Raw genomic sequence first — 16,557 nt, forward strand, 5'->3', positions numbered from 1 at the left:
ATCAATACAGGAGTTAACAAAACAAAATCCATCAACAATCGAGTCAAATCAAATATATACAATGCTATTTACATTCAATTTTAAAAAATTGTGTATTTGATACACACTCACACAAACTATACAGCAAGTATTTACAACTTTTGTCTTTTTTCAAGGTAACATTTATCTTTGTACAACACAATTAAAATATATATATTTTATTTCTACAATAATGCTGGTATGTCTTTTTTTGGGGGGGGGGGACGAATCTTAGATTTATGCATCAGGCATCGAGGAGACGCCGGGTTTCTGGCAGTTGTAAAAGTGCCACTGAGGCACCAGAATGGCCTTTCTCCCGTTGGTCCAACCTGACTTGTGAGAAGGTCAAAGACCCAAATTCCAGTTATTTCATACATGTGTCTGGAGTCTGAATATTTCCATGGGCGTGGCCCAAAAGGCATGGTGTGTTGCGCTGGACGTAAAAGGCTGACATTCTCTGTCTCTCTCTCTTCCTTTGGCTCTCCATTCTCCAGGGCTGATAGTATAGAGGGAGGCAACTTTTCAACTTCTGCTGGGCAGGTCTATTGATATATTCTCCCCCACAGTAGTCAGTATCATTAGAGGTACAGAGTATCAACACACATTAGTCAAGTTAAGTGCTAATATTCTATCATATCACAGGGGGAAATAGCTGTTAAAAACTAATGAAGAAACATATTGTACAAGAAAAATTTCTCCAGAAGAGGGAGATATCCAAATTTATACTATCACAACCACAAGAGAGGCGTCTTATACGAAAATTCTGCCCAGTGATATGAGCATTGTGGATATACACGTCAGTCAAGGTGAATTTTGTATGTAGACCTATACATTAGCATAATACATGCACAGGGATCCTTCCTGTGGATTGTAGTCAGTCTTATTGTTTGTTCTTTTTCCTGTAAAAAATAGTCTTTGGCATGAATCATGTTCCTTCCCCTCAAATCACCTCAACCTGTAGTGTTACAAACATATTAACGCGGCTAGTGGCAAAACTCTATGGCAACCTAGTCTGTCTGGCCATGGCCTCTGATGGCTCATGGCGTGAGCTCTCATCATGTGACCTGGTAGTCTTGGATAGATGAGCCTAGAACCTCATACCGCTGGAGCCCAGGTCTGAGGCCTGCCAGACGGTGTTCTCCCGGGGACAGTGGTGGTGGCAGGCGCAGCTCTGGATCACCATGACAGGCTTCCTGCTGACTTTGCCGTTGGCACAGCGGAAGTCCACGAGGGCGGTCTTGGTGCTGTGGGGGGTGCAGCAGCGGGCGTCTGTGCAGGTGCCGCAGTAGCGGGGCTTGTAGGCCTGGACGCTGGTGCAGTTCTTGTAGGACAGCTGGACGGCCTTGGTGCTTTTCACCATCCTGTGGCACTTACTGCCTCTCTGACAGATTGAGAGGGAGAGCAGGGAAATGTTAGACAGAGGACGTGAACGGAGGGGTGAACCATTTTCTTGGAACAATTGCTCACTGATAGAATAGGTACCTTGGGAGCAATTGGTACCAGCTGGGCCTGGTCCTGCTGGTCATCACAGGGTCGGACCATGCACAGCCGGCTCTGTCGCACCATCTCGCACCGGCGATTCTTATTGGTCACTCTGGTGGACACGCCCATGCCGCAGGTCCGAGAGCAGGCCCCCCACTCGGTGGTTTGCTCGATGCAGTTCAGGCTGGGGTCCCAGGCGTCAAAGCCCACCGTCTCCTCCTGACGAAAGGCTGCATAGCCACACACACAGATACAGTCAAGGAGGGCAAATGCTTTTTTGAAATGGTGAAGTGACATGATTTATGGGATAAATCCGTCTAACGTCTTCCCCAGTTCTACTTACCGGCCAAGGCAAAGCCCCCCAGCGCGCTGGCCTCTGCCTGTGGCTCGCACACCCACTTCTCACAGCACTCCCCCGGGACCTGGACCCTCCGTGGCATGGGGCAGTCTGGGCCGGGCAGCATGACGTCCAGGTTGCAGCGTGGCACGCAGGCAATCTGCCCGTCCCGACAGGTGCACTGGTACTTACAGCTGGGGAAGAAGGTCTGGCCGTTCCGGTAGACCGAGCCGTCCAAAACACACATGGGTCCCTCTTGAGCTGCACGGAAGAGAGAACTGTTGAATGGTGTATCCATCATCGGAATTATCCAGTCCTTTTTGGGTCGACCTTACCAATATACTGTAGGTCGATACGCTATTGCTGAGGACAATCGCTATTCTTTGACTTTGGTTGTCAAAACACATTAGCAAGTTCTAGGCAAAGTCGAATGAGCAGGAACAGGTTCGCAATCAAGCAGAAGTCCTTTACATCATGAGGCACATGCTATAACACCAAAATGGTAACAAATATCATCAAGTTCAAGTTCAAGAGAATATTTGTCACATACATATACCTATGGTCATACAAATATGCAGTGAAATGTCATGACACCCGGTGATCACGCACAATAAGCTCTAAAATACGAAAAATACTAAAATGCTCAAAAATACTAAGGTGCTTGCACAGGCGGCCGCAAAGGGCGGCACCATAATCGCAATTCTGGGCTGTAAAATTATATAATAGAATTAATTGTCAGTCAACCAAAACAGACATGCAAGTCACATATGATATGCTAGTTGATACGGTCCACATATGAACGGAGGCCAACCCACCGACACAGACGCCAGTCCTCTTGTGTACGTCGGCTGAGTAGTCACACTGCAGGCCCCTGCGGGTGTCACAGGGGTTGGTTTCGGCACAGACCTCTCCCCTCTGACGTGCACAAACCAGGCAGCAAGCACAGTCGTCCAGAATCAGGGGGACCCCAGGTCTGCACGGCGGGGGCTCCTCGGGGCATTGGCACCTCAGCGGGCACGTCTGCGACCAAACTACTGTAAACATCTGGGGGGGGGGGGGGGGGGGGTGTAGGAATACTGATCACCAAATCTCAAAGTAGTGTAATATAATAGCATAGTAATAACAGAAAAATATGATAGAGTTTCCATATCTATGGATGACTCTACAGCGGATTCAAAATGAACAATTCAAAATGTAACACCCCCTTATCTATAAATCCTATAACTTCTAAACCATACCAATTACATCTCCCCAAATTAGAAGAATAGTTAATTCCCAAAAGGCATATCTATTTCATACAAAAAAGTATCAAGTGGAGGAAGCCCTTCATAGTTAAAACACATTAAATCCATATCTTGTTAAATGAAGAAAAGGATCATTTATATAAATTCAGTGATCTGATACCTGATTAAACAAAGACACAGTTTGAGGACTGTAAGTTTTTTTTAAAGAAAGACCAGAAAGACCCTCCTAATGTCCTCTTGGAGACATACCTGGACGGCGATGTACAAACTAAACTTCTCCGCTAGGCTGAACATCCTCGTCTTGAGTTTGTGGGTCTTTTCTTGGGGTAGAGCAGAATCGACAGCGAAAGAGACAGCTCAAATAAGTGCTCAGTCCTCTTTAGCTTCAGCTGACTGGAGTTGGAGTAGACTCTTCTGGATCGGGGGGTGAGTTGTCTTTTCCTCCCCTTTTGGTCGTGCTGCAGATCGCTGTAACCCCCTATGGTCGCTCTGGCTGCAGACTCGGCAGCGGAGCCTCCTATATATGGGAGGGTTGCCCTCCTGGCACCATGACGACAAACAGGAAGGAATGTTGGAGACGCTCGAACTTCAAACTTCTGGAATTCTGGCGGAGAACTGGAGGAGAACGAGAGTTGCATTTCACTGTGAGATGCTGCGGGAGGGTGGTCCGGAGAGACAGAGAGAGAGAGAGACACCCAGGGAGACATATTGAAGGTTGCCCCTTTGTTTCATGTTCAAATGAACAGATGTCTTGTAATTTATTATCTATATATTTCTACATAGAAATATACGCGTGCACACACGCACACACACACAGACACACACACACACACACACACACACACACACACATATACACACACATGAAATTGTTACATTGATGCATAATGGAGAGAACAAAGCTGCAGTAACCATAATGCAGCCCGAATGCCAGAGCATTAACTTTGTACGTCTTTGTACTTTAAAAGCAAGTTATGGACTCTATTTAAAACTAGAACCTCTAAGCCAGTGAGAGACCCCAGAGAGCAAACACACACAATGTTTATAACAAATCTAATGCACACACTTTGCAAAGCTCCAAAATGATTTTGTAGTACTTTTGTAGACATGACATGGCTTTCTCAAGCATAGGTTCAGTTCCTCCAAGCCAGATCCCCATCATAGCGGAAAGTGACCCCTTAACCCCTCTCGCCCTGAACCCCAACCTGTGAGGTCGCAGTGGAAAACCCTGATATTCCCTGTGGGGTCATCACTGTTTCCATAAATAGCACCGCACCGATTCCGGCTCGGAACATCTGTTTGAATCAATGGGAGCCTGTGACTTGCAACAGCTGCAGCTGGACTGGTCGTATCTGATACAAGGGGGTCAATTATGGGGCTGTTCCCCTGATTATGCCTTTATTGATAGGTCGTTATAAATATTAATAATTATTGGAACGTGTGTGCTGCATCAATAAAACATTAAAAACCACTTTTTTACATAGCGATGATGGGCTAAGATCGTTTTTGGATTGCATAACTCTAAATAAATGCTTCTTGATAATCCTGGTACAGTAAGTATCCAACAGGCCTCAAATCCCATCACACTGTATTTGGTTTTCATTTTAATATCTCAAGGATTTGGCTTCCGAAATAAAAGTTTGTGTGTGTGTGTGTGTGTGTGCGTGCGTACGTGCGTGCGTGCGTGCGTGCGTGCGTGCGTGCATACGTCTGTGTGTGTGTGTGTGTAGCTATTGCACATTAAAAATTTGGTTGAAAAGCATTTTTTTATCTGTGCATGATGCACTCAGAAGTTCCCTGGTCCCATTCACATAAAATAAGTTTTCGATTGTTGACCTATTTTCAAATTTTTTATATTTCTTTATATTTATTGGCCAATTAGCCGAATGCAGCCGAATCTGAACAAATAATGAAACAGCCAACGTGTGTCTTAAAGCTACTCGATGGCCTAGTCTCACAGCCACAGGTTTCAACTGACATAGTTCAGGTGTTGATTTACAATAAAATATGATCAAAACAGGTTTTCAGATATTGATGGAATCAAAAAACATTGGCCCGAGGTGTTGGGAAGGTACTAGGGCAAGTAAACTGGGTTGTGAGCTCCAGTTTTGGTCTGGTAAATAATGGCTGCTGACTAAAAACCCCTCAGAGATTAAATAGTAAGTAATCTAATATGTTATAAGAATTACAAGCGCAATATTTCCCCCCCCGTTTGAAACTCAAGAACTATTTGGTTACTGCAGTTGCCATGACTCTTTGGGCTGGATCGAATGTTCTCTACCACTGTGTTTGCAGTGTTTGCTTCACTTCCAGCACAAACACACCCCGAAAATATGTGACCCAGAAAAAAGTATACCTAAAAAAATGAAAGAAATGTCAATCTTCAGTATCTATGAAAAATAGTTTGATGGGGTTCCAAGTTGGCTGTCCAACTGAAATACCTTCGGCCTGGCTTTCTCGGATTCCAACCCTCCCCGACGTTGGGATGTGTGTGTGTGTGTGTGTGTGTGTGTGTGTGTGTGTGTGTGTGTGTGTGTGTGTGTGTGTGTGTGGGGACCTGGATTCAGAATAGAACGGTCTTCTTCTTTAAATTACCTGATTCCAGTGGCAGTGATTGTCTGCCAAGGACTTGATTGAGTGCTGCTCAAACACACTTGCCGGGGGAAGTTAAAGAATGTCCGACTTCACAGCTTGGCCTTGTTTGTCCACTCTGTCTCGCTTTGTCTTTTCCAGCAAAGTATGTCTCGCTCTCTCTCTCTCTCTCTCTCTCTCTCTCTCTTTCTCTCTCTCTTGCATGCACGCTCTCTCTCTTTTTCTCTCTCTCTCTCTCTCTCTCTTCGCTCTCTCTCTGCTCGGCGGAAGGGATGAAGGCCAGAGGATTATGGATATGTTTGACTCCACACTGTAGAAATTTTGGAATGTAAAAACACAACAGGAGCCATATATTGTTCGCTGTCCCAACAAGTCTGGCCAAAGTCGACTAACGTCCAAAAAATATTTTAGTTAGGATTATGTAGTCTCCCTAGGCGTCTCATTTAGACTTCTAAATAAAGTTGAACTTTCTTTTTTACGGACTTCCTAATGGCAAATTAGCCAGCCCCAAAAAGTCAAGTCCACATAACCATATAATTTACCTCCGTAAGGGACCTTTAAGTTTCCAGTATGGATTATCTTAAAGGTTTGCCCCACTGGACTGCATTAACGCTCTGCAGAGTGGTAGATTTCTCAATAGTAAAGCATTCAGTGAAGTATTGCAATGGACAGTTAAAAAGGTTGGGAACCAGGTTGGGTTGATGAGAAAGAACAGCTGAGGGGGGAGGAGGACAAACATGATCTTCCATTTGATTTGGAGCATTTCCTCCGTGTTGTTTCTGAGATTATCCATCTCAATGCACCCTGGCCTCCCTGTATGTTCGACCAAATCATTTTACTATCCTACCTCCTGGCTACTACTGCCATGGCAAGGACCGTGTTTGCAGAGAAACCACCATATTTTGTTTCATGCCGTTTATTTTATTACAAGGATATTGATAATAACTTTTTTTTTTTCTTCCTTCATTGTTATATCTTTGAATCCATTGATTTTCTGCTCTTCCTGAAAATGAAGATCTTTTATGTCCTCTCTTAAGGCCATTCCCCTCCAGGTCTTGGCCGAGGTTAGGGTTAGGCCTTGAGGGCTTTGAAAACTGCAAACGTTGCTTTCAATTATAGGCCTTAAAAGGCCTTTGAGACTGTTACTGTGATAACAGTATACAAATCATTTGCTCCACAAAATTCAAAACCTTCAAGAACTCTACATTTTCTTGAAAAACTCGTCCCCTCAAATGTCATTATTGTTTTCATACGGTCTCTCCTTCCATCCAAAATTTCACTCTCTCTTTCTATCCGCTCTCTTAAAGTCAAGGAATGACCACATATGTTGACTGGGGGCAGGTGGTATAGCGGTGGATGAACGTGAATGAGGTGGGAAGTCCACCTACACACATTCATGGCATTTGCAAAATGTTTCCAATCTGTCCCTGCGAACGGGGGTGAAGGTGGGAGTTCTTGAAGGAATAATAGTGTATGAATATGTGCACGTGGGTGTTTATGGTAGGGTTTTTTGAAGGGTATCGTGGCTTTTTTGCTGTTCCTCATCCAGAAGGAGAAGGAAAACATCAGAGGCCCAATTTAGAATGAGGTTTAACATGTTGGTCATTTGTAAACAAAGGCACGTCTTCTGAACCTCTGCTAAACAGGCCGTCCGGTAGGTGCCTCTGCTCTACTCCGCTGTAGGTCACTGCCCTCCCGTGATAATCCAACCACAGATTTGACTTTTTGAAATACTGATTTTAACAATGATGTTTCTTATCCAAATGAAGAGAAAAATTTCTAAACTCCATTGCAGTCTGTAGAGTCAGCCTCTCCTTAGTCAAGTTTGTTATTCTGGGATCTAGTTATTTTCTGAAAAATGACCTGAATTGAGGGGGTGAAAAAAAAAAAAAATCTGTAATCCCAATAGGATTATGTGATTTACTGATTTACAGATATGTTTTCTACTGGTTTCAGGTCACTGTCAACGAGACAATGATGAAGCTGTGTTTGTTCTTGGATGAATGAAGTGTAAAGCTGTGTCGTTGGCAAAATCCCGGCCATCCAGACTGGATCCCCATTCTGGTCTGGATGCAATCAGAATGCTGGAAACCAGTCTTTCCTGACGGATCTGATTTCATAAACTATGTGTTAAGACCATAAATATGATAAAAGTCAGTTAGAGCGTGTGAGCACATTCTAACTGATCTGGGTCAAACACAAAATGTTGCAAGAAATTATGCCATTGACCTACGTATGATCATACGTATGATCATACGTCATTTTATCATTTCACCATCATATAAATTAAGATACATCCTAATAGTTTCAATAGTTGTAATTCATATCATTGTATCCATAACTAAAAATGTTTTAGTAAATGTTTAGGGTTTTTTTCTGGGATTAATAAAATATCTATATATGATGTATTTAATTGAAAATAAAATGTCTGAATATTTATAATTTCCCTATGACCAATAAAAAAACACATTGCTGTATGCATGACTAGCATGTTTTTCATATGGTCCTCTGTAAAAAAAAAAGTGTTTACATTTCAAGCCCTGATGAATTTTAGATTTGGGATTAACCTGGTTCTGAGTGATTGCATCATAATCGGATAGTGCAAATATGCATGAAATGCAGGTTTAGATTAAACACAAAAGGTATGAAGACCCATTACCCAGAAGACACTTCAGGAGGAGACTCATTAATAGTGCAGAACCCCCCCACCCACACACCCAAAAAAATAAAAATAAAGCAACCAATGAGTAACTTACCTCTGATTTGATATATTATATAGTATGGTAATACTGTAGATACTAAAGATAGAAAGTGTAAAATGAAAGTGAAAAAAGTGTAAAATGTAAGAAAGTGTAAAATGTTTAATTAAATGTAAAATAATACGTTGTTATTGCCAATACAATTTCTAACCAATCGAATTTTCCATATTAAGCCAAACCATCAACATAGCTATGATGAAACAGTGAGATCCTTTGGGTCTCTGTGGATAGACAGTGGACTGGATCGTGCAGTGTCAGGGAAGAAATACTGCCTCAGGGGAAGTGACACAATCTATATGTTACATACAGCTGCAGCTGTAACGGCTGGGAAATTATGAATTTATTCAAAGGTAAAGGCTCAAATGGTCAATTGGAAATACAACAGGTGGCTTTCTGGAAAATGGATAGTTAACTGAATAGATGGTGATTTGCATAGAATTTGCACCTGTACCTGTAATTTGCAACTCTCAACCTGATGGACTGCCAGTGTGGCAATTATTCTCGTCAGCTTTAAGAAAAGGGTTTTTTTTAGGACTCCTACTAAAGCACTTCCACTTCAAATGTAATGAATGCATTTGTAACCGTTATTTAAATCATTGGAAAACACATTGAGGAAGAGACGCATTTGCAATGCATTTGCAGAGGCAAAAAAACAATACGAAGAGCAGAACGCTTGGAGCAGTTACACTGGGATTCAGTGGTAAGGGAGGATTGTATTGTGCTCCAAATATGCAGGGGACAAAAAGTAAAATAAACTAGATTATTCTAACACAAAGATTCTGAAATCACAGGCTAATTTCCTCTCTTTGACAACATCATATTTTGGCATTTGTTCTGTTTTTATGTCCTCGTTTGCACGCTTTAAAAATAACATAAGACAAAATTCTAACCGCGCAACAGCGATTTGGGTTATACAGATGACATCGACTGAGGGGAATTTTAACGGCTGTTGATCCATCTCTGTTGCTATGCACAAAATAGACATGTCAACTTAATGAGCTATGCAAGCGGCCGAGTAAAGCATTGCAGATGTTAAAGGGATTGTTTGGAGAGCGTCTCCATTTCCCAGGGAGTTCGTCCAGGGCTATGATGTGCGGTTCAGAGACAGTTGAAAGGTTCCTCAAATTGGCGCCTGGTGGTTGGTGGCTAATATCCTATCCTTGTCGGTTCGGTCAGGCCCGGCCAAATAGGGGTCGAAACCGGACGATGAATGTCGCCGTCAGGATCCCTTCCTCTCTCCTTCATTTCGCAGTCACTTCCTCGTATGCTTCCTCTCACTCACTGTCATTTCCCCCTTCTGTGGTTTTTTTGTTTCCAACCCAGGCCTTATTAAAACATTGTCCCATCATTTCAGCAAAACCCCTCTGAGCTCTTTACCATTGAAAAACGTACCACTCTGCTGCAGCTACGCACTGTGCCTAAATGCAGTCCAATGGGGCAAAGAAAAACAACAATGATAAATTTCCTTTTTGAATCCTTTTTGAGTACCATTAAAATTTGAACTTGAACTTTTAAACATGTTAACAGTGACAGTAATATCACATTAAGTAAAACTAGTTTTTGCAATTGCCGCAGTACATCCAAAGTGTAATGTCGGCTATAGTTGGTTGCCGCCAGGAAGCGGCACAACTTCCTGTTTGTAGTCTCTTGCGGTAAGTTTCTCAATAGTGACATAAATGGTGGGGAACAACATTTTGATAAGGCTTGGGTTGAAAAGTAACAAACCCATCCTGTGATCTACTGTATCTAGCCAGTTTTTGCTTTGTCTCAGTCTCTCTCTATTTGCTCCTCTGTCTTCCTCCCTTCCTCCCCAGACAAATCCTGTCCCCGTGCCACTACGCCGGCGATTCCCATGCAGAGCATAGAGCTCGGCGTAAATCAGATTTCATGTCCAGTGATAGCGAAGCGGTGGGTTCGACATCTTGGGAGGTCACTACAAATCTCTCCCCCTCGGTTTATTTGCGGTTGATCGCTGACTGCAACCTCAGGGGACACAGAGGCTGTCGTTGTGGCGACGTGGTGGTGGTGGTGGGACATGTTATGGAAAGCAGGTAGCGGAGAGACGCTGTGAGGACGACAAACCATCTGGAGAGTGAAGGCTTGGTGGGATGCTGCAGTGAGGTAACCACAATGTTAGTCGCACGGCGCTTCGGGCACCAGGAAGAAGGATGAGCTCACACACGTTGGGAATGACTATCTGCTCTGGAAAAATTAAAATGGATTAACGTCACCTTCTTTAACCTCTCCGTGCAGTGTTTTTGTCTTTTTTTTTTTTTTTTTTTTTTACTTTCAACCTCAGTTATTCAAATCACACTATGGAGAGTAGCTTGTGAACCTTTAGGTAACAATACCTTTTTGGAATGGAATGGAGATTCTCTGTTCATCTCTATGGGGCTCCCTAGGGGGCGTGGCCAAAGAGTACATCGGTGGCACCTCACAGCCTCTCAAACCGCCGGATTGGCCAGTTCTCAGATACAGAAAAGCGTAGGAATTGGCTCTATGGACCATCTAACAACTCAGGGAGTATAGTTTGGGGGCATTTTACTGCTTAATCTGGGTGCTATACACGTCACACAATGAAATAACAATTTCAAGGTGTGATGTCCATCACAACTGTTTCAATGTGTTTATCCCGATCAAACAAAGTAATTGAATGAAGAATGATGCTGTGGAGAAGTGCTGGTGCTTCAATCATACAGATCATGGTTAATATGACAGGGGTTCTCTGGCCATGGAAACACAGGCAACTTGAAAAGAAGTAAAAAAAACAAAAACCTGTACCCTCAGAGGTCTACAGCACGAATAGCCATCGCCATGAACTTCCCAATGCTTAGAAAATGCTCTCCGGGAATAAAAGTGGATTTTTGAGGTTGCTCTGGCCTGTTGCAACACTGTTTGCCCACAGCGCAGGCTATATGTTTCCCCAACAGAACGTCTCTTTCTGAAGTGACGCGAGTCATACGGTTTGAGAGGCTTGTACGAAAGACAACCATGACGACCATTTTTCAATGTATTGACTCATTAGTAAAGGTACCCTGTGACGCATTTGCAGTTTACTTCCTGTTTGCCTCCAGCAACAGTAAAAAGAATCCACTTGCATCGTAGGCCTACCACAAGTGTCTACTGCTCCGATGACATTTTCTTTTCTCGAAAGAGGTTTTGCCTCTACCTGTAAGTTGATTTTACCAAAGTTGAGAGTAAACCCACAGAGCAGCGGTGGAAGAAGTACTCAGAAATTTTACTTAGATTAAAGTTTCCAATACCCTGACACAAAATGACTCCAGTAAAATTGTCATGTTGCCCTAGATATGTTCTTTGAAATGTAATCAAGTAAAAGTCAAAAGTCTCCAAAACTGACTCTGCTTAACAAAGTACCTGCAGTTTTTTCTGCTTTATAATTGTCACAAATAGGTGGTTTAGTAGTTTCCAATTAGTGTTCTTTCATGGATGTGGTAAGTAGCAGCATTTATTTTGCATATTTTGTTATTATTGTCTATATTATTATAGGTAATAATAATAAAGTACAAAAAAATAGGATAGAAAAAATGATATGATATATACTGTATATATAAATAAGTAATAATGAAAGTCAAAAAAATAGAATAAAAAATATTTGACATTATACAATGAACCTAAAAATAGCAATAAACCTCTGTATCAACAATTCACAGTCAAAATAAAAAGTAAAAAAAAAAGCACAAACCTAAAATAGGAAATGCCTATAACTGTCAGATACTGAAAGACTTAAATCTATTGGTAAATGTATCACCTACATTAAATAGCTCTGGAGTCTGTGTAGGACAGGGCAAATGGAATGTCTCATTCTCTCTTTAAACAATTTACTGTTTATACTGTGCGACTACTGTAAGGGTTTCTAAGGCTTCTCAGAAGAGTTAAGACCATGGAAACATATATATATATATATATATATATATATATATATATATATATATATATATATATAAATATACACTGCACATATAAGCTATATATCCACAGTGTGAAAGTTACCTTTACCGAGCAGTTATAGGTCAAGTGAACAGGGTTGGCTTTGCAGGAATGTGGCGTTTCACCAAGGTGAAGGCCAGAAATGCAGCCGGCGAGAAGCGGCGAGGAGATTTTTAGGGGTTACAATTTACACCACCTGTCTCGTTTGATGTTTACTCAGTCAGCATCTTCTTTGGCGGGAGAAGGGCAGGGGCGGAGAGAAAAGACATGGAGAGACAAGGGGGAATTATGGGGAAGGTGAAGGGGGCACTTTTCTTGGTGCCGTTACTTCAATAAATTAAACTGACAAATACCGACCCACACTGCGCAGATTGTTTTTAATTCCTCCCTGAGAGTCACACACACATGTTTGTGAAGAAAAAGTGTGTTTGCAAAAATAAGCTTGACCCTCTGAAAAATATAAAAATAATAATAGCAAATACATATAAATATAAGTATAAAAATGTACAGAATATAGAAATGTGATTCTATGCACAGGTTACATTATTGGTCTCAGTATACAGTATAGGGTATAAGTTATAAATGATTGTACTTACTAAGTTATTACAGAGTTGAAGGGGTTATATCAATATATTGTATACGTAATAATAACTAAGTAATTAAATAAGTAAGTGAAAAAAATTTATTCAACACAAAAGGATGGAAATATGTATACACTGTGTCCAAAAAGGTGTACAATCATTACATGCTATTTAGAACACCAGATTAGTATGTGAACATGTACATGCACATGTACAGAGTACAGTATGTCCGAAACCATAGCAGGCATCAAATATTATGTAATATATGCAAACACGACTCAAATGATCTCAAAATGCAGATTGAATCAGACACAACTTTATTTTTCCATGTACCAGACTTCAGAAGAAAAGCATTTGCTGAGTCTGACCACTGGAGTGCAGCATTTGATAGATCTAGTTCCGACTAGATTGAAGTACAAAATGGAAAAAAATACTAAACCAACCATTAATACAGTCAAAAGAGAAAAAAAACAAAAAAAAAACCCATACAAGTAACAAAGGGAACAGAATCTACTTTAGCAATAAAGACCAAAGGAGAACATTCTATCTTATAGCAGGTATGTGGATAAAAACAAATATAAAGATCAATAACTGTGTCCAGCCAAGCAACAGCTTTAAATGTATCCTAAAAATCGATTCCTTCCTGCCGCTGAGGTGCTGAATTGTATCAATGGAACAAACACTGTTTCATTGTGAGGCCACGGTTCGAAAAGGTAAACGGCATTCATTCTGATGGAGATGCTTCACTTAGATTGGGCTTCATTCAGGCGGTACAGGTACGTTATGTTCATCTTTAACTCCTCTGGGCAGATATATAGTTATCTTCGCACAACAAATGGTTGCTGCTGATGCATTCACACTAAGCGATTTGATTAGTGATGTTTGAGATGTGACCCAAATCAAATGTCATGAATGTCATGGACATCCCCGCGACAGTGTGAACCGAACATCCGCATCCCTGGCCTCCAATCCAAGTCTTGCATGTCACACCTATAGGCCACTGCCTATAAAACTGTCGGTACCTATAGGCTATCAGTTGCCAATCAAGACATTTTACCAAATCCATTTTAAAGGTAGTGTATGAGTCTGGGGAACTCACTGACTCGCGCACATTCTATCCTCCGGGCGCTTCGCTTGTTAACAGGGACACGTCATCAAATAGATCATGAAATAATGACGTGATGTCATGATAATTCACCAAGAAAAAACGATTTTGGTTATGAAAAAGCCAACTCGGCCAGGCCTTTCAAATTACATTATTCAGTGTACAAGGTGTGATTTGAAATTTGAGAATATAGGGAATACATTTCTCGTCTACCCTTGTGTTTCAAGGTGCAGTGCAAACAAGTTGTGTTATCTCATCTTACCGCAACACGGCTTTTAGCCTAAAAGGGAAATTGTTTGCCCTGTAACAGCTGAGGGGCAGCTGCTCTATTAACGCAAATGCACACACTCAACAGACGTGCGGCATATGAACACACAGGGGCTCCGCCGGGGATTTTGGGCCTCACGGAAAGATATCACATCGGGCCCCACCCTCATGTTATAATCATTTTTTAGGGCCCCTGTCAGTAACAGGCCCTTAGAATCATCCTACCCCACCGCCCTCACCCCCTCCCCCCCATACGGCTCCCCTGTGCACACACCCAACAAAATTGTCTTTCCTATGTGTGTCCACACACACACACACACGCGTGCACACGCACACATACACACACACACACACGCACAAACACTAAACACTAAACACCAGAGCTCTGAGAACAAAGAGGCAATCAGAGGGTTTGTGGGAGAGTAATGCTTTTAGGTTCGGGCCATTAGTTTCCTTTTAGTGGCCGGAGGGTTTTCCACATCTTCAACTCTGTCGGGTTTCTCTCGTCTGTCTTTGTCTACTTATAACAAAGTGGACACACTTGCAGTGTCAACTCTCACAATATCAAAACAAAATAATGCTAAATAATGTGGTCGACTTGAGAAAATTAACTACATTTTAACATAGACGAGCTATGTCATATTACTTTGAATGGTCTTTTCTTCCCCAGCCCAGGCCCTGGAGCCACACAAGCTATACTTTCCACCGATAGCTGTGATACCGGGAGTGTTCACATAGCCGATTTTGCATGCAATAAATCAGGGTAAATGTCCTCACTGGAAACAGCAGCACCCAGTATCTAGTATTTCGGAACAAAATATAATATTTTAATTTTATCAACCATTATATTTGGTTATATTGCCTTTAATTTGTGCTGCGGAAATTCAATTTGGTCAATTTGCTTTGCTGTACACTGTATTTCAACTAAGGGGTTCTGGTTCCCTAACATTCGGTACAGCATGTAAGTATGGGAATTGTGCGGAAGAACCTTTCGATCAAGCCTGATAAGCAATGAGATCATAGCACGTCGCGGCGCTCTAATCCTCTTTCTCAAACTATAAGTGAGCCTGCACTATCTTTTTCTCTGACTTCTTTGACTGTATTTGCTCTTCACTTAGTGAGTGTGCTCCCAAGTTGCCATGAAATGCTTTTGCTCTGAACAATACCTGGACACATGCATTAAAACGGTTGGCTTTCGAAATGCGTCTGTAAATATTTGCAAAACAGGAGCTCTTCTTTTATCTCTCCATTGTTTTCATACCTTACATAGGCAAACAAGTTTGTCTGTCTGATGTCTGTCCATTCATCCAGCTGGAGGCATAAAAACAAGTCTCTCGTACGCTCGTCATCAGCTGTTCTGACACATTCTGTGGCATGTCATCGTTCCTGCGTCTGACTGAGTTATCAGACAATGAGATGAGGTTGATTGGCTTGTACGCCTTCTCTCCCGACATCACCCCGGCTATCTCTTTTGTGGCAGGAAGAATTAAATTCTTCCTGATTGTATGAGGCTTACCAGCCTTGGCTGTGAATCGGGCAACCCGAAAGGACGCTTCCACTGCCTTTGCTTTCTCGGCGCCCATACACGACGTTTCAATGACTTTCTTCTTGCCCTGATTCTCCTTGAGTTTATTATCGAAAGAAATTCCAGCGGCTTGGACATGTCCTGTTGGGGTTTTATCTGGAGGTGACAGCGCAGTTGACATGGCTTCAGAGTTTCCTCTGATAAAATCTCGGAACACACCACGCACAGCGGTAACGGTTCATCTTCCGTTCCTGTCCAAAATAATCCCAATGATCAATATTCAGCGCTAAACTTTCTCTGAGCCTTTCTTTTTTTGTTTGACTGTCCCGCCTGTCCGATCCATTTGGATTATCACCACAAGTTCAAAAATGTACAGGCGCTCGTCGACCGTGGTCCTGCTTGGACGTAGTACGCCCTAACATAAGTTCCTATCTATCAGTGATGATGCATATTAAAAGGTTTAAACGAAAAAATACCATGAAATTATTATTTCTTTTTTACATTTAAAAACGTTTTCGTAGTTTATAAATTTGTATTTATTTTTTCAATAAAATCTGTGTTTTGCCAGTGATTTGGCAGCCCACTTGCAATACCCTCGATTCTCAACCTTTGGGCCGCTGCCCACTGGTTGGCCGTGGCCCATAGGTTGGGAATCGCTGCTGCACATAGCAGTATATTATGATATGACGATATAATATA

At 42.0% G+C, this 16,557-nt stretch overlaps 1 protein-coding gene across 1 annotated transcript; it reads right to left on the bottom strand.

Moving 5' to 3' along the window:
• LOC307233942 (CCN family member 3-like) lies at positions 1 to 3,491 on the bottom strand. Its single transcript, XM_080005421.1, has 5 exons — positions 3,331 to 3,491; positions 2,653 to 2,881; positions 1,844 to 2,098; positions 1,501 to 1,730; positions 1 to 1,399 (listed from the first exon to the last, which is right to left on the bottom strand). The coding sequence occupies exons 1-5, from the start codon at positions 3,373 to 3,375 to the stop codon at positions 1,106 to 1,108; spliced, it is 1,053 nt and encodes a 350-aa protein (XP_079861547.1). The 5' UTR covers positions 3,376 to 3,491; the 3' UTR covers positions 1 to 1,105.
• Positions 3,492 to 16,557: the final 13,066 nt, after the last annotated feature.

This window comes from Zeus faber, assembly GCF_960531495.2.
Source record: "Zeus faber genome assembly, chromosome: 8".
Lineage (NCBI taxonomy): Eukaryota > Metazoa > Chordata > Actinopteri > Zeiformes > Zeidae > Zeus > Zeus faber.